Source organism: Cryptomeria japonica, chromosome 3, assembly GCF_030272615.1.
Source record: "Cryptomeria japonica chromosome 3, Sugi_1.0, whole genome shotgun sequence".
NCBI classification, from domain to species: Eukaryota; Viridiplantae; Streptophyta; class Pinopsida; order Cupressales; family Cupressaceae; genus Cryptomeria; species Cryptomeria japonica.
In genome coordinates, this window is record NC_081407.1 from 130,291,368 (window position 1) to 130,310,364 (window position 18,997).

The 18,997-nt window shown below is 34.7% G+C and overlaps 1 protein-coding gene across 1 annotated transcript; it reads right to left on the minus strand.

The window, feature by feature from the left end:
- Positions 1-949: 949 nt before the first annotated feature.
- Positions 950-18,543, minus strand: LOC131874002 (uncharacterized). The gene is made up of 5 exons (XM_059217202.1): positions 18,475-18,543; positions 15,216-15,476; positions 12,185-12,412; positions 3,884-4,111; positions 950-1,096 (listed from the first exon to the last, which is right to left on the minus strand). The coding sequence occupies exons 1-5, from the start codon at positions 18,541-18,543 to the stop codon at positions 950-952; spliced, it is 933 nt and encodes a 310-aa protein (XP_059073185.1).
- Positions 18,544-18,997: the final 454 nt, after the last annotated feature.

An 18,997-nucleotide genomic window follows, 5' to 3' on the forward strand; every position in this document is an offset into this window, starting at 1 on the left:
AAGTGTAAAGGCTACCAAGTTTGAATCTGTTGCATATATTCACATTTGAAATTATATGATTCACCCCTCCCCCCTCTCATCTTATTAACAAATTTTTCCCTAGCGCTTCTCGCATCCTTAGATTCAGAAAATAGTTCTCCTTCCTGCAACAACCCAGTAACTTTAGCTATTCCTTGCTTTGTGGAAATGACTCTCAATCCCTTGATAGAGGCCTCTCCTTCATTGAATGTACACATGAATTCAGAGGTGATTTCTTCATTGAAATCCATTATTTTCAAAAAATAATCAATCCACCCATGCATACGGAAGTAATGCTCACACTAGACATCTTGCAACAACATGTCATGAATTATAGGATCATGCCGGATAGGATCTCCACCCATGAATATTTCAGATCTCAAAATAATTTCCATAGCAGACAATGAAGGACTGAAATAACCTGTAGAACTGAAAATGTTGTGCTTGAAAATACCTTACTTCTAGTTCCTTTCAATGATTTTAGTGGCAGGATGAACTAATCACTCATGGAAAAGAATGTCTTATTCAAAAATGATGTTAGGAAAATCAAAGCACATTAGTGACAAGAATGGATAATTATTCGACTTGGAAATCAGACCATAAAACACCCCCCCAACTTATGATGACACATGTCCACACATGTGGAAAGGACAAAGGGAAGGGTATACAAATTTTAAATAGGCAATAATAATAGAAAAATAATAAATGCATAATTAATAAAAAATAAATAATGTACATACATGCAATCATACTAATAAATGCTGCATGAAACGATTAGCTAATAGAAAGGGGTGAAATGAGATGATGTGACATGAATGAAGTGGTAGACAAAGAGATGAAATGGGATGACATGGACAGAAAAAAATTATTATCGGAGAATAATATTTCCATAAGGCATAGAAATATTTTTATGAAAGCATGCTCGAAGATTTTATTGATTGCTAAGAACGCTCCTTGCAGAAGCTGGAGGAACCGCACCCTTAATGTCTTCCCCATTTGCTGCAAGAACTTCTTCAGATGCTGAAGGAACTTCTTGAGTTACTACATGAATTGATGTTTTATCTTGGCTGGCGAATTTCTGCAGGAACTATTCTTTGGTTACAAGCTTATGATACAGGCATAGTCAATGACCATTGACTAGAATCTTGAATCTAACTGGATCTATAGTTGTCAAGCGAACTACTCCATTTGTAAAAACTTCATCTATTTCATATGGGCCTAACCATCTTGTCTGCAACTTTCCCAAGGTATCTTTATATCTGGAATCATATAGCAGTGCCCAATCACTCGTTTTAAATTGTGTCTCCTTTATGTACTTATCATGCCATTTAGCTCTTTGATTTTGAATAAGTTCTGTAAGTTGGACAACCATCTTCCTTACCTCATCCAGATCATTTAATTGCAGAATGTGGTCTCTTTGTGCTTCAGAGAGAGTTATATTCAATTTAAGAGTTGTTCTAAGAGTTTTATGCTCAAACTCAATGGGTATGATTGTTATATTCCATTAACTATTTCAAAAGGTGTAAAACCAAGTGGTGTCTTCCATGTTGTTCTGTATGCCCAAATGGCTTCAGGAAGTCTATGTGACCAATATTTCTTATGAAAAGATATTGTCTTGGTAAGAATGGCTTCTAAATCTCTATTTGTGACTTCTACTTGACCATTTTCTTGTGAATGATAAGAGGTAGACTTCCTGTGCCTAATATTATATTCATTAACCAATGTTGTAATCAATGTGGAAGTAAACTGTGGTCCTTGGTCTAAAACAATCTCTCTTGGAATGCCATACCTGGTAAATATTTCTTCATAGAGAAATTCAACTACTTTATTATCTCTTGCATGTGTCATAGCTCGTGCTTCCACCCATTTAGTGACATAATCAGTGCATACTAGAATATAAGATTTCCCATTTAAAGGAGGATCAATCGGCCTAACAAAATCTAATCCCCATTTATGAAATGGTGCAACTAATATCTGAGGATATAATGGAATTTCATCAGATCTGGTAGGCCTACCCATGCACTAGCATCTATCACATTTTCTAGTATATTGTGTTGCATCCTTATATAATGTTGGCCAATGTAATGCCCATACCCTAGTCGGACTTTTAAAACCCGTTTAACCGTGATTGACTTCCTATGTGGCATTCTTGAATGGTAGATCAACCAATATGCAATGTGTAGTTTAGATAATATAAATAAACTGTGCATACTTATTATTGTGCTTTTGCATCGATTTTCGTGTAAATGTAATTGTTTCCTGACCCTTGAGATAAATCTTGAGCTAACGTCTCCATTGAATATGTATATGTATATGCATGCTTGTATGAATTCATGGGTGCAGGAGATTGCAGGTACAACACCGCTTAGGGCAAGGTTCACCTCCTTTGGAATTTGCAAGGTTGAGTATGCCCTTTCATCTTTTGAATTCGGAATTAGTGGTCATATAACGCTCCTCTTGCCTTAGCCATGGTTAGGTGAGCATCGTGCATGGATTCGTGGAGCTTGCCTTTCATTGGGATGCGTGTCGAGAGATTTGGAGGACTACCTCGATTTGCGTGCCTTGCACGAGGTAAGTGAGGTTTGTTATCCTAAGTATTAAATTTAAAATTATGATTAAACGTACACATTAGAGATATAGAAATTTAAATAGGTAGCTTATTTATACGATTAATCAGTAATTAAAGAGATTTGCTTTAAATTATTATTGTAGCAAGTTTAAGGTATTTAACTGGGGTTAGTGTGCTCATTTACGCATTTGTAACATTTACGCAATTGTAGTCGAGAAATTAGAATAAATTAAAACTCTTGCATTAGATTAGCCATTTATTTAAAAATATCGCTTTATTATGTTATAGCGAGTTAATTTAATAGCTAATTTTAAAATAATGAATTTAATGAGATTATGCGTTTTTGGAAAGGAAAAATTTAAGGACATTTGGGAGATAGCAATAAATTACGCATTTTCGCATTTGGAGGGAAAAGGGAAAATTATTATTGTTTAAAAGAAATTATTTCTTCTTACTTGTATAGTTGATAAAATATAAAAGTTTGAATTTTAGAAAATTAAATTAGAGTTGAATATGAAATAGAAGCTTTTAAATTTTAAAAGAAAAATGAACAAGGAGGGAATGAATGATTCCCATTTGGATTTTCATTTATTGTATTTTAGAAATAAAACCCTAAATTCGAAATTGAAATTAGGGCAAAATTAGGGCTTTTTCTTTTTAACCTAGTTTTGGAGACATTTTGGGGGTTCTTGGTTTTGGGAGTTTTTTTTTTGAAAGAAAAATGGAAGATTTGGATGGGAGCAGCAGAATGGGAAGCATTTTATCAAGATTCATGCCTGGAAATTGCATTTTGAGGTAGGATTCCAATCTACCTGTTTGTTTGTTGTTGTGTTATCCATGAAATGTTGAAGAAAAGAAAAGAAATAAATGATATTAGTCATGAATGTTTCCTTGAAGCTTAGTTCCAGTTTCTTTTCAAACTTGGTTATTTTAAATCAATCCTTCTTGTTAAAAGATTTTGTGATTCAAACCTGTTAGGAGACATTCTTTCCATAAGGAGATTTTTGATACAAATCTGGTAATGAATGGGTCTGTAAAAAAAAAAAAAGGGAGAAAAGAGAAGAATAAAAGAAAAATAAATGACGGGAGCTGTGAATGCATTATCCCTGTATTTTTTTAGATTTATTTTGTTAAAACCCAACTGTAAGTCGGATTCATATGATAAAAAAAAGAGGGGGGGGTTAAATTTCGAACTGTAAACCGAATGAAGAAAGGAAAGGAAAAAAAAAAATTTTAAACACAAAAAAAAAATTGAAATGCAAATTTTGGGGTTCGGGGGGGGAGCCGAAGCTCGACCCGTCCCCTCCCCGCGCGCGCACTCGCAGCTGCCTCGGTGCCCACACACAGTGGGGGCCGAAGGGGACTGCGTCTCCTTTGGAGGCCGCAGCCCCCTCCGGCACCACTGTGTGGGGGGTGCCGTAGGGACTGCGTCCCCCATGGCGGACACAGAGCCCCGGGCTGCGCTGCCATGGTGGCCGCAGTTCCTAACGGCAGGTTCCGCTTAGGGTTCGGCCGCCGTTCCTCCTTTTATTTTTAAAAAATGTTTTTTTTGTATGATTTGATTTCCACACAGTATTTGTGTGTGATTTAAAACTCGGTTTTGGGATTGTTCATAGTATTTATAAAAAAAAAAGAGATGCTTATTAAAATAGTTTTATTTCATGTAATATTTGTGATATAAAAAAAAAAAAAAAAAGAAAAGAGATGGGTATTATATTTTTGGTAAATAATGTTTATATACATATATATATGTATATGTGTGTGTGAGCGTGCTAAACACGAAGCTTACGTATAATATCTAAGAAATAAAGAAAGAAAAAGGGGCAGGCTGATAAGTGGATTTATGATTAATACAAGGAAATTAAACCTAGTTCTTACATATCATTTACATTCAAAGTTCAATCTCTTTTATGTTAATTAATCTCTGATTTGCTAAATAACATATGTGGGTTTTAGAGATGCAACATTTAGTTGACCCCTACTATAACACAAGTTACTAAATGCATGTTGTATAACGTACTCGAGTTAACTTTTGCTAGTGTATAGTTCCAGACCAACATGTCAGTGATGTGTATCCAAGGATTAAGTAAAATACCCGAATGAGAAATGCTTACATTTATGTGAACTCAGTTGGAAAACTTGTAGAGTGTATTTACTGATTGAAATTATCATTTGTAGTTGATTGTGATCGCCAAAAGACAAGATTGTAAAGACATGTAAATATGTAACCTTAACTATATATAATACCAAGGGGTCTTGCAGTTGAGCAGACCCGGAGATGTAGCCCATCCGGGGTGAACTCCGAGATCATATTCTGTGTCATGCGATGTTTATATCGTACCTTGTTTTATGTTTTAAATTATCTTGAATGGTTGTATTCCTGCAAAGTGTATGGTGGAAATTTAATGAAATCAAATTTAAGTGCATAACATTATTTATATGGATAAACGCAGTTATTTAAGTTATTAAACATTGTGAATTATGAATATGGAAGGGTAATTTAAATATTGAAATTAAAGTTGTGGAAAAAGTAATTTGATAATGTAAATTTAAAATGTAATAGTGGAAAGAATCTTGCTAGTTTTCTTTATTGGATTAACTTGTTATTAAGTATATAAATGGAATGGATGTAAAAAGGAAACAAAGTTAAAATTTATGTCACCATTCCTAGATTGAAATCTAAAGGTTGAACATCATATCAACATCTATCCTTTTGCCTTAGTGAATGAAATTCACGCCACGTTAATTATGCTTCATTGCATTGGATGATTCATTAAGTTATTTCACGCTTTAACCTTAACTATATTCCTCACTAGAGTAAAATGATAATCGTGTGGACCCAATTAGGTAATTCATGTTGTATATTGGATGAATATACTTAGTAATTTATGTTGTAATTTTAATCAATAATCCTCACCAGATTTATTTTATAATTGGGTGAACTCAATTAGATATCCATATTTTAATCCCTTATAAAAGGAATCCCTCATGATTACTAAAATTAATCTAAAATGGGAAAGTAATTGATTTGTTGTTTAAACATTAAATCCTAGTAAAAGTATCTCTCTCATTTTAAGATCATTTAACAAGAAGAGAACAAAACAAGAGATATGCAAAAAGATAATTGTATTTTAATCCGAATAGAAGAACGTCATTATGATCTAATTACTTCAATCTTGAAATGTTAAATATTATCTTCCTAACTATATCATAAAGTTAAAGGATGAACTCTTGTGGCTCAAATACATCTTTCATGTAATGATTCTAGCCATCTAGTAGTATTAATTTTTAAAACATCAAATGTATCCTATGGCTACTCATATTTTACCTTTCATAATAGAACTTCAACTCATTAGTAGGCTACGCATGATAAAAAAAAAGAGCCCTCACTCTACTCATGGAAGTTTAATCCGAAAGAAACAAATTTATCTTATTAACCACACTGTTTAATATTTTAAAGGAGGTATCAAATGTGGGTGAATATTTTAAGATCAAATGAAGGAACCCTCGCTTTACTAATCATAGCTTAGCCTTAACTGAATGAATCTCATTAAGCACATTTATAGCATTGAAGGGGGATGTCAAGTGTGGATGGTTATTTTAAAACTCTAATGAATGAACTTTGTTATATTTAAAATGCTTGAACCCATTTGGAGACCTCCTAATGTAATTATGAATTAAAGTGCAATGAATAAATAACTTCTCAATGGCCCCCAAACCGCCTAAAGTAAATGATCTCTTCCTAAAATGATAAGACGTCAAACCATTGAACACATTTGTAATTATGATCTATGCATTATCCCGTAATAAAGATATCCAGTTTAAAGGATCTAATGACGCAAGTTGAGTTAGGTGTAAAGTTGTGTAATCGCGTTGGGAAACTCCTTAGGATCGTTTCAGCCTTCCGCTGTGTTATCTAGATAGAGATAACTTGAGATCACTTCAATCTATCTTAATATTGTAACCCTTTCATTAACGCTCTTAATTATTATTTAAAAAAAAAAAAAAATTTACACTCTATTTGAGTGTTTTTAATTTAAACCCATAGGGGTTTCCTGGCGGGGCATTACACTTGGTATCAGAGCCCATGTTGCAACACTGGGATCTCTGGTTTCACTTGTGCTCTTAGTTGGTGTGTGTGCATCTATCTTATGTTGTATGCTTGTCCACCTTGATGTGAGAGTGTGATTTAACAAACCCTATTTGTGTGTAACATGTGTGATTCACACTTTGCTTTCACCTTATTGATGTGGGTGTTTTGGAAATAATTATGGATGTATTGTCTACCTATTGAGGTCTTGGTCTATGACTTCTCTTACTTGAAAAGGATTCGTATGTACCTTCATTCTTGCCTTGTTTTACTCTTTGACTAATCTATCTAAGTTGGTTGTTAATATCTTGAACCTAAAAGTACGAAATGTGTTTGTTTGTGGTTTTGGCTCTATCTGCATGATTGTCCACTTGAAAGAATAGTATGGCAAATGTTAGTTCTTATTATGTAGTACATTTAGTGACTATGACTCTTCCTCTTCTCTCTTTAGTAAATTAAAAGGATTTGGTATGTGTGATTATCTCTTATTTAAGTTTTCTTATTGCAAGAAAAAGGATGGTATTTCTTGAGCCCATGTGTAAGTTTCATAACGTTTTTGTGCTTTAGATTATGGAAAGGATTGATTTAGGAGTTAATTTTTGGTTGATGATAGAAAATTGTATGGTTGCATTAAAGGGTGCTCTAGGTGCTTGGTAGGAGTAATATAATCAAATTTCATCTGAAGTAAGGTGCTTTAAATGCGTATGGTTGATTTTGTGCAAATTGCTTGATGTGAAAGGAAAACCAAAAGAGGACATACTGTAGTAGTTTCAAGAGTAAATTGATGTGCTTCTCAAAAGATTGTTTTATGTGCTTATTCAATTAGTGTGATTAGGACCTATTAAATGACGCACCATTTAACTTGATTTGGAATTAGATAATTGCCTTATTATGTTTCGAAAGGAGTAAATCAAAGACTTGTGGAATTGTATGCACTAAATGTGTAAAATCTAGTAGATAGCTCTTTAATTACCTCCTTATCATATTATGAAGTTTCAATGTTAAATTTGAGGTATTATTGTATTGTAACATATTACAAATAGTGATTGTGCTTTAGAAGACTTGTATTACAAAAAGAAAATTTGGTCATTTTGAATTCTTGTTCAGAAAACTAGAACATTATAGAGCAGCAATAATGATTAGAAAATGTCATGATAGGATGTTTTGGCACCTTCCTAGAAGATAGCGAAATGATAAACTTATGTCCGAGCATATGGTGTGATTTTGAAATTCTTGTGTATTCGTAGGAAATAGTTGATTTTCCAACTCTCTTCCTCCTCTCGTTTAAAATATAGGAATTGTTGTTTTTGAAACACTATTTAGAATGCAGTGAATTAAGAAGAAATTTTGTTATAATGCATATGAAATTTTATGTTGCTTTGGGCTTCTAATTGAAAGGGGAAAGTTTTTCATCTTGAAAAGGGAAATTGCATAGTTAATAATGTGAATGAAAATGCTTAGGGAAGATTGAGAAAGATATTAGAATGATGTTATCTCATTGTGTAAATTGAATTGTTGAAAATTTCAGTACGTGGATCTAGAGTAAACTTTGTTTGGTGATTCATGTGTAAAGCATAATTAAAATTTCCCTTAAGTATATGTTAGTATAATGTAAAGTACTCCTCGTAAATGTGACTAAACCAGTAATAGTGCTATTCTGTGTGTGTTGTGAGAAAACCCGTACTTGCTTTGTGTGCCCATGGGATGGTGAAGTAATCAACCATGGGGAATGTGTTGTTTATGAGTATGGGAAACCATACCTATCTATGTGGTGTTGCTTGTTTGTTTCCCTTACTGAGTGCCAACCCACGGGTTGTTGATAAGTCAGTATGTGAAGGGGTAGTAGTAGAAGTCACCATTCCTCGAATAGTATGAACAGCGTACGAGTAATGTCGACGTGAAGCGACTTTAGCTTCTCTATTTTGAGGAAAAGCATGGTTTTGTAACGAAACTATAACACAGGTGTACTCAATACTTCCCCTTGTGATGAACCGATTTATGAGGTTCATGTGTGCCAGCCTTATTCCTATCCTTTATCTTGAGCATATAGATGATAGTTTTTGAGCATAATGTTGGATTCCATTGGAGCATTTGTTGCCTTGTCTTCATGAGAGGCGTGTTATTGTTCTACATAAGTTACCAACTGGCTAGTGTTGGTAGACTTATGGGTAGACCTTAGCCATGTATACCTCTGGCTTACGGCGAGTATCCTGAGAGGAACATCGCTATGCGGAGTGTGACCAACGCGTGCCTTATCCGCGGGGTACACTGCCATGCGGGATACGTCCATTGTGTGCTTTGTCCGCTTGGAGTATTGCCATGCCGTGCTGAGACACGATGCGGGATGTAGTAGACATCGCCATGCGGCCTACCAATAGGTATAGGGTAGAGCCATGCCACGTGACGACGTGATGCGGGGTGATGCCGAGGTGCACACTGCCATGCCATGTGGATGTGTGACTTGGCCACACCACATGATGAGCTACTAGGATAGCTAGACGATTGTTCCTTCCTTCCTCGTTGGTGGCTAGCTACTAGTCACGTAGTGATGTAATGTGCAATTATGATTTTCTTGTAATTATTTATTTATTTCCTTGTGGGCCAGCAATTTATTTTACCTTGACCTTGACAGTTTAGCCACGATCTTGCGATCTTGATTTTACTTGATTTGATGTTGCAAATCCGGAAATTATTTTCTTGTTTTATTGTTGGAATTGACAATTATTATCTTTAATCTATTGTACTTTAGTGGCTAAACCGGTTTATCCTTGTTGTTTTCGTATGCTGGTCTTGTGTTGTAATGTGAATTCCTCTCCAAGAACGTGGGAGACGGGCTTGGATGAGTGTATACGAGGAAGTAGACGCAAGGAACCTTGAGGATGGAGGTATGTGAGGCTGTGAAAACAGCTAAGATCCACTACCTACCTATGAGTGGTGACTATCTCTTGGAGGCTAAACACCTTACACAACAAGGGATATTCACGAGGGACTTGTATGGAAGGAAGCACCGCTATGGTGTACCCTATCACCATCAAGCCCTCGAGTGAGATGTTGGATATTTGTTGATCATGTATTTATTCTGAGAGCAGGCATTAAGATGTGGACCATATATGTTACCTTTGACCGAGCATTGGACATGCTCACATGTGGCCTATTGTGTTGTGCAAACCAGTCTTGTGGATGGAAATTATGTGTAATCATGGATTAAATGGTATTAACTTGTCACTATGTTATGGGGCATAGTCATTGGAAAAGTTCTTGTATGTCTGAAAAGTGTAAACAATTGAGTTCTTATGTTGCTCTTATATGTTGAAAAGTTAACTTGGTTGTAAAATTGATATGTGAAGCTAGTCCTATGTGATAAAGTTTTGTGAAAGAGATGAATTGGTGAGAGAAATTGACCTTGAGAGCATATTTTCGTGTCTTGTTTGATAAATGAGTATGATAACTGTGCTTATATATTTTAATTGCTTTAAATTTGGTGAAATAAAAAGGGAAAAGTCTCGTATCCTTGCTATGATTGAGTGTAGATTATAGAATGTTTGAAGGTGTGAATGATGTTAGAAGCATTTTTATTGGTGAATAATGTTTTAAATTGTTGACAAAATAGTTGTTTGTGCAAATTGATAATTGTTAATTGAGTCTAAGGACTAATAAGTGTTGCAGGACTTCCGTTTAACTTTGCGACTTCCAGGAGTAAGTCGGAACCTAGGGGGGGAGAATGTAATGCCCATACCCTAGTCGGACTTTTAAAACCCGTTTAACCGTGATTGACTTCCTATGTGGCATTCTTGAATGGTAGATCAACCAATATGCAATGTGTAGTTTAGATAATATAAATAAACTGTGCATACTTATTATTGTGCTTTTGCATCGATTTTCGTGTAAATGTAATTGTTTCCTGACCCTTGAGATAAATCTTGAGCTAACGTCTCCATTGAATATGTATATGTATATGCATGCTTGTATGAATTCATGGGTGCAGGAGATTGCAGGTACAACACCGCTTAGGGCAAGGTTCACCTCCTTTGGAATTTGCAAGGTTGAGTATGCCCTTTCATCTTTTGAATTCGGAATTAGTGGTCATATAATGCTCCTCTTGCCTTAGCCATGGTTAGGTGAGCATCGTGCATGGATTCGTGGAGCTTGCCTTTCATTGGGATGCGTGTCGAGAGATTTGGAGGACTACCTCGATTTGCGTGCCTTGCACGAGGTAAGTGAGGTTTGTTATCCTAAGTATTAAATTTAAAATTATGATTAAACGTACACATTAGAGATATAGAAATTTAAATAGGTAGCTTATTTATACGATTAATCAGTAATTAAAGAGATTTGCTTTAAATTATTATTGTAGCAAGTTTAAGGTATTTAACTGGGGTTAGTGTGCTCATTTACGCATTTGTAACATTTACGCAATTGTAGTCGAGAAATTAGAATAAATTAAAACTCTTGCATTAGATTAGCCATTTATTTAAAAATATCGCTTTATTATGTTATAGCGAGTTAATTTAATAGCTAATTTTAAAATAATGAATTTAATGAGATTATGCGTTTTTGGAAAGGAAAAATTTAAGGACATTTGGGAGATAGCAATAAATTACGCATTTTCGCATTTGGAGGGAAAAGGGAAAATTATTATTGTTTAAAAGAAATTATTTCTTCTTACTTGTATAGTTGATAAAATATAAAAGTTTGAATTTTAGAAAATTAAATTAGAGTTGAATATGAAATAGAAGCTTTTAAATTTTAAAAGAAAAATGAACAAGGAGGGAATGAATGATTCCCATTTGGATTTTCATTTATTGTATTTTAGAAATAAAACCCTAAATTCGAAATTGAAATTAGGGCAAAATTAGGGCTTTTTCTTTTTAACCTAGTTTTGGAGACATTTTGGGGGTTCTTGGTTTTGGGAGTTTTTTTTTTGAAAGAAAAATGGAAGATTTGGATGGGAGCAGCAGAATGGGAAGCATTTTATCAAGATTCATGCCTGGAAATTGCATTTTGAGGTAGGATTCCAATCTACCTGTTTGTTTGTTGTTGTGTTATCCATGAAATGTTGAAGAAAAGAAAAGAAATAAATGATATTAGTCATGAATGTTTCCTTGAAGCTTAGTTCCAGTTTCTTTTCAAACTTGGTTATTTTAAATCAATCCTTCTTGTTAAAAGATTTTGTGATTCAAACCTGTTAGGAGACATTCTTTCCATAAGGAGATTTTTGATACAAATCTGGTAATGAATGGGTCTGTAAAAAAAAAAAAAGGGAGAAAAGAGAAGAATAAAAGAAAAATAAATGACGGGAGCTGTGAATGCATTATCCCTGTATTTTTTTAGATTTATTTTGTTAAAACCCAACTGTAAGTCGGATTCATATGATAAAAAAAAGAGGGGGGGGTTAAATTTCGAACTGTAAACCGAATGAAGAAAGGAAAGGAAAAAAAAAAATTTTAAACACAAAAAAAAAATTGAAATGCAAATTTTGGGGTTCGGGGGGGGAGCCGAAGCTCGACCCGTCCCCTCCCCGCGCGCGCACTCGCAGCTGCCTCGGTGCCCACACACAGTGGGGGCCGAAGGGGACTGCGTCTCCTTTGGAGGCCGCAGCCCCCTCCGGCACCACTGTGTGGGGGGTGCCGTAGGGACTGCGTCCCCCATGGCGGACGCAGAGCCCCGGGCTGCGCTGCCATGGTGGCCGCAGTTCCTAACGGCAGGTTCCGCTTAGGGTTCGGCCGCCGTTCCTCCTTTTATTTTTAAAAAATGTTTTTTTTGTATGATTTGATTTCCACACAGTATTTGTGTGTGATTTAAAACTCGGTTTTGGGATTGTTCATAGTATTTATAAAAAAAAAAGAGATGCTTATTAAAATAGTTTTATTTCATGTAATATTTGTGATATAAAAAAAAAAAAAAAAAGAAAAGAGATGGGTATTATATTTTTGGTAAATAATGTTTATATACATATATATATGTATATGTGTGTGTGAGCGTGCTAAACACGAAGCTTACGTATAATATCTAAGAAATAAAGAAAGAAAAAGGGGCAGGCTGATAAGTGGATTTATGATTAATACAAGGAAATTAAACCTAGTTCTTACATATCATTTACATTCAAAGTTCAATCTCTTTTATGTTAATTAATCTCTGATTTGCTAAATAACATATGTGGGTTTTAGAGATGCAACATTTAGTTGACCCCTACTATAACACAAGTTACTAAATGCATGTTGTATAACGTACTCGAGTTAACTTTTGCTAGTGTATAGTTCCAGACCAACATGTCAGTGATGTGTATCCAAGGATTAAGTAAAATACCCGAATGAGAAATGCTTACATTTATGTGAACTTAGTTGGAAAACTTGTAGAGTGTATTTACTGATTGAAATTATCATTTGTAGTTGATTGTGATCGCCAAAAGACAAGATTGTAAAGACATGTAAATATGTAACCTTAACTATATATAATACCAAGGGGTCTTGCAGTTGAGCAGACCCGGAGATGTAGCCCATCCGGGGTGAACTCCGAGATCATATTCTGTGTCATGCGATGTTTATATCGTACCTTGTTTTATGTTTTAAATTATCTTGAATGGTTGTATTCCTGCAAAGTGTATGGTGGAAATTTAATGAAATCAAATTTAAGTGCATAACATTATTTATATGGATAAACGCAGTTATTTAAGTTATTAAACATTGTGAATTATGAATATGGAAGGGTAATTTAAATATTGAAATTAAAGTTGTGGAAAAAGTAATTTGATAATGTAAATTTAAAATGTAATAGTGGAAAGAATCTTGCTAGTTTTCTTTATTGGATTAACTTGTTATTAAGTATATAAATGGAATGGATGTAAAAAGGAAACAAAGTTAAAATTTATGTCACCATTCCTAGATTGAAATCTAAAGGTTGAACATCATATCAACATCTATCCTTTTGCCTTAGTGAATGAAATTCACGCCACGTTAATTATGCTTCATTGCATTGGATGATTCATTAAGTTATTTCACGCTTTAACCTTAACTATATTCCTCACTAGAGTAAAATGATAATCGTGTGGACCCAATTAGGTAATTCATGTTGTATATTGGATGAATATACTTAGTAATTTATGTTGTAATTTTAATCAATAATCCTCACCAGATTTATTTTATAATTGGGTGAACTCAATTAGATATCCATATTTTAATCCCTTATAAAAGGAATCCCTCATGATTACTAAAATTAATCTAAAATGGGAAAGTAATTGATTTGTTGTTTAAACATTAAATCCTAGTAAAAGTATCTCTCTCATTTTAAGATCATTTAACAAGAAGAGAACAAAACAAGAGATATGCAAAAAGATAATTGTATTTTAATCCGAATAGAAGAACGTCATTATGATCTAATTACTTCAATCTTGAAATGTTAAATATTATCTTCCTAACTATATCATAAAGTTAAAGGATGAACTCTTGTGGCTCAAATACATCTTTCATGTAATGATTCTAGCCATCTAGTAGTATTAATTTTTAAAACATCAAATGTATCCTATGGCTACTCATATTTTACCTTTCATAATAGAACTTCAACTCATTAGTAGGCTACGCATGATAAAAAAAAAGAGCCCTCACTCTACTCATGGAAGTTTAATCCGAAAGAAACAAATTTATCTTATTAACCACACTGTTTAATATTTTAAAGGAGGTATCAAATGTGGGTGAATATTTTAAGATCAAATGAAGGAACCCTCGCTTTACTAATCATAGCTTAGCCTTAACTGAATGAATCTCATTAAGCACATTTATAGCATTGAAGGGGGATGTCAAGTGTGGATGGTTATTTTAAAACTCTAATGAATGAACTTTGTTATATTTAAAATGCTTGAACCCATTTGGAGACCTCCTAATGTAATTATGAATTAAAGTGCAATGAATAAATAACTTCTCAATGGCCCCCAAACCGCCTAAAGTAAATGATCTCTTCCTAAAATGATAAGACGTCAAACCATTGAACACATTTGTAATTATGATCTATGCATTATCCCGTAATAAAGATATCCAGTTTAAAGGATCTAATGACGCAAGTTGAGTTAGGTGTAAAGTTGTGTAATCGCGTTGGGAAACTCCTTAGGATCGTTTCAGCCTTCCGCTGTGTTATCTAGATAGAGATAACTTGAGATCACTTCAATCTATCTTAATATTGTAACCCTTTCATTAACGCTCTTAATTATTATTTAAAAAAAAAAAAAAATTTACACTCTATTTGAGTGTTTTTAATTTAAACCCATAGGGGTTTCCTGGCGGGGCATTACAGCCAATAATATCATGTGCCAAGTATTTTAAGTGTTGTTCTTTTAGCATCATAATGTCATCCACATAGCTCATCATGACATGCATGAATGATATCATATGTTTCATCATCTCTTACACATCTTCTCATGACTTGGCCAGGTCCAGTCTAAAATAAACAATCAGTAATCCATGATAAATTAAAGCTTTTCTCAACTAACAATCTTCTTTCTTTGGGAGAAAAATGAATTGGCATCTTATTAGTAGTTAAATAATTCACAATATGAGCATACCAGGGAGTGTGGGGCGGACAGGGGCTGTAGCCGGCAGAGGCCGGGGAAGCACCGGTAGGGGCTAGGAAGGCAGGGCCGGCGACGACTGGGGAAGGTGGTGGCGGGGGCCGAGAAGGTAGGGCCAGTGATGATCGTGGAAGGCGTCGGCGAGGGTCGGGAAGGCATGACCGATGGTGGCCGGGGAAGCATCGGCGAGGGATGTACTGACACCTACAGTGCCTGCAACAAGGCAGGGGCCCCACGGTACCCTACGTACCATGGGAGCCCCAAAAAAACTTATTTTTTTATCCAAAAAAAAAACTTTCAACTTTTTAAAAGATTTTTTTTATTTTTTATTTTTTTCCTTTTTTTTTTTAGAATCAAAAAATTGGTCGGCATGTCGTAAAAAGGCAAAAAAAAAAAAATTGAAATTTTTTTCTCAAACTACGTGCCATGGCTGTACGACCTCGTACTGGAGAAAAAAATGCTCCCAAAGGCTCAAGAGCCAAAAATGGTCAAATTTTATATGACTATAGGGGTTTTTGGGCCTTCTAAGCATGATGGTGAGGTCCATTTAGGCACAAAGTGCTCAGAAAAAAAAGACCTATCCATAAGTGCATAAAAAACTTCTTGAAACCCCGGATCTACTTCCAATGCAAAAATTCTCAAAAAAAAGAACAAATAGCTGCAAATCTAGAGCTCTAATACCATGTGAGAGTTGAGAAACACAACACCATAGGAGTCAAAAGATCTTCTGCAAGCTAAACAATTTGTTACAAGGAGAAGTAAGGAAGCAAAAATAACTGAAAGCAAAAACACAAAAAAATATGCTCAAAAGATGAGAGCTTTGTATTCACAAAATGTGTAATGTGATAATCCTTACAATACAATGAAAAGAATAAACCTCTAATAGGTCAAGAAACCCTAAAAAGGAAAACTTAGGCTTGCACATAATAATTAATAAAAGAATTAATTATTATGCACCTAAAGTTAGCTTAAGTGTAAAAGAGATAAAGGGAACTTAAATAATTAAACAAATATTGTTTAATTAATCAAGTAAATACCTGAATAATCTAACATCCCTAAGGACAAGTAAATGTAGTCTTTTCATGATCCTCGGGAGAAATTTGAATCTAATTGTAGCCACTGAATCCATCCAGGAATGAGAAGTACCACTTCCCTGCCAAGGAGTCTAATACATGATCCACAAATGGTAATGGAAAATGATCCTTCTTGGTTGCTAAGTTCAAATCTTTGTAATCCACACATACCCACCATTTACCTCCTTTATTTGGAACTATCAATAGAGGTGACACCCATTGACTATCCGAGATAGGATATATAAATCCAACATTTAATAATTTATGCAATTCGTCTTTAACTATTTCTCTTAATGCAGGATTAATTCTTCTATGTGGATGTATAAGTGGTCTACAATCCTCTTTTATGTAAATACAGTGGGTACAAACAATAGGATCAATTCCATGCATGTCTTTGTAATCCCATGCAAAAGCATGTTGATGACATTTAAGCAAGTCAATCGGTGTTATTCTTTGAGTCCCTATGAGTTGATTGTTGATATTCAAATATTTGTTTAGATCAACTTCGACTTTGACAGTAATATCAACTTGAGATGCTTCAAAAAGATGAGAAGTGCAGACTTCCTGCGGCAATAGTGTGTGCAGTATATCAGTGGCTGTAAGAAAATCTGATGCTGGAATATTTGATACCAACTCCTGCGACTATTGCCCTTGTCCTAACTAATTTTTCATAATTTTATAGAGAATTGAATCATCATCATGAAGTTGTAACAATGGCTCTCTATTAATCATCATAAGATGATTGACAAAGTCAACTCCTTCCTTAAATTATTCTCCTACGTTAGGCCAAATGGCTTGTTGTTGATCAAGTTGGGATTGAGTAGGAGAATACAGAGCCAAAGTTTTAGTTGTATTTTCATCTAAAATAGTCATATCTCCTGACCAACATCCAATATATGTATTGACTGTAGCAATACAAGGTCTTCCTGATATATCTGGATATCCTCCCAATGTGGCTTTAGGAGGTAGGATCATAAAATTGCAGGATATTCCCAAGAATCCAAAGTAACAACCACATCTTCAATCATACCATCAGGCCAAACTGTGGAACTGTCAGCAAGCTACAAGACTATAGGTGTAGGTCTAAGACTGGTTATGTCAAGTTTTTGCATAACATCTCTTGTCATTACATTTATGGTTGCTCCCAAATCTATTAAAACATTCTTTATCTGAGTGCCATTGATGACTATTTTCACAATAGGGCTACCATGATCAGTATATTTAAGAATTGAAACCTTTCCTAACATGATATCAACCAATTGACCCATTACATGAACTGTTTGGGGATCTTTTTTCTTTCTTCCTAGTTTCTTTAAACATGCCTCCTTAAGTGCCTTACCATAAATAGGGACATCCTTAATAGCTTATAATAATGGAATTTTAACACATACATGTTTCAACTGATCTATGATATCAAAACTTAGTTCCTCTTCCTGTAGAATCTCTTTATCTTGCAACCTCTGCAGAACTAGGGCTATTTGTTGATTTTAAGGTATTTGGGTTGCTGGACTAGAGATTTCTTATTCCTTTTGTATCTCAGTTATAACTAGTGGAGACGGGTTGGGTAAAGTTATCCTAGATCTAAGGTGAATATCACTTATAGAAAGAGAATAAGTTTGTTATTGATTAGGATTAGCTGGATAAACTTGTTGTTGTCGCTTAGGCTTGTTATTAGGATTTGGCATTGGTTGAGTGGGCATTTGTGTAGGTTTAGGTGGAACACTATTGGTTGCAAGATGAGTAATTATTATAGGGTGTTGTGGATGTTGCATAGGTTGTTGATAACTAGTTGACAGATTTTCCCCTGGATGACCTCCTCTCCATTGAGGGGAATGTTTCCAATTACCTTGGAATTGTTGCCATGGGCCCTGAGGTTGAGAACAATTTCCTTATGGTTGCTACTACTATGGAGTTTGATTGGAAAAATGTTGCCCTTGGCCTTGAGAATTATACTAATTTTGATAATTTCCAAAATTTTGAGTGTATGGAGATTGCCATTGATTGTTTTGTGCATAAGAATTTCCACTAGAGCCAGAAAAAGAAAGTGGATCGAGAGGCATACCTTGTCTTGGAAAATTTTTCCTTCTTTGAGAAACATAGAAAACTTGTTCATCATCACCTTGTATTGTCTTGAAATCAGGAACTTCAAGATTTGCAACCATCTTACATCTGCAGTCTCTTTTCCTTTATTTATAATGTGGACAGAATTCTGCAAGAGCTGCATCAACTTCCTCATGTTTCTTCTTAGCTGAAAGTGTGTCCAATTGAGTAGCCATATTGTTTATGATATCCTCCTTAAAATCCTTCAATAGATGACTAAGATCCATTCGAGAAACTCCATTACTGGATGATGATGAAGAAACTCCCGTCTTGAAATGCCTACTATTCTTATAAGAAGGTATGGAATACTTCTAACAAATTTGTCCAATGTCATTCCATGTTGATTGTGTTATGTCACCTCCTCTCATAAGATCCAAAGCATCTATGCACTCATTACTAATTCATGTGAAAAATATTAACTTAAGAGACTCTTCATTTAGAGTACTATGCTTGGACTTCTTGACACTGAATAGAAATCTCTCTAGACAATCTTCTAGACTCTCATATTCTTTTTGTGTCATTCTAAAAATATAATTCCCATGGCGGTCAGTCCCTCTACAATAATCCTTGTATTTCACAAGAAACAACTG

Coding starts and splice junctions, on each gene's coding strand:
- LOC131874002 (XM_059217202.1), bottom strand. CDS start 18,543: ATGAGGAAGTTGATGCAGCTCTTGCAGAATTCTGTCCACATTATAAAT. Junction 12,413..15,215: donor CTCCCTGGTATGCTCATATT/GTGAATTATTTA, acceptor TAAAAATAAAAG/GAGGAACGGCGGCCGAACCC. Junction 1,097..3,883: donor CGCGCGCGGGGAGGGGACGG/GTCGAGCTTCGG, acceptor TAGTTCCTGCAG/AAATTCGCCAGCCAAGATAA.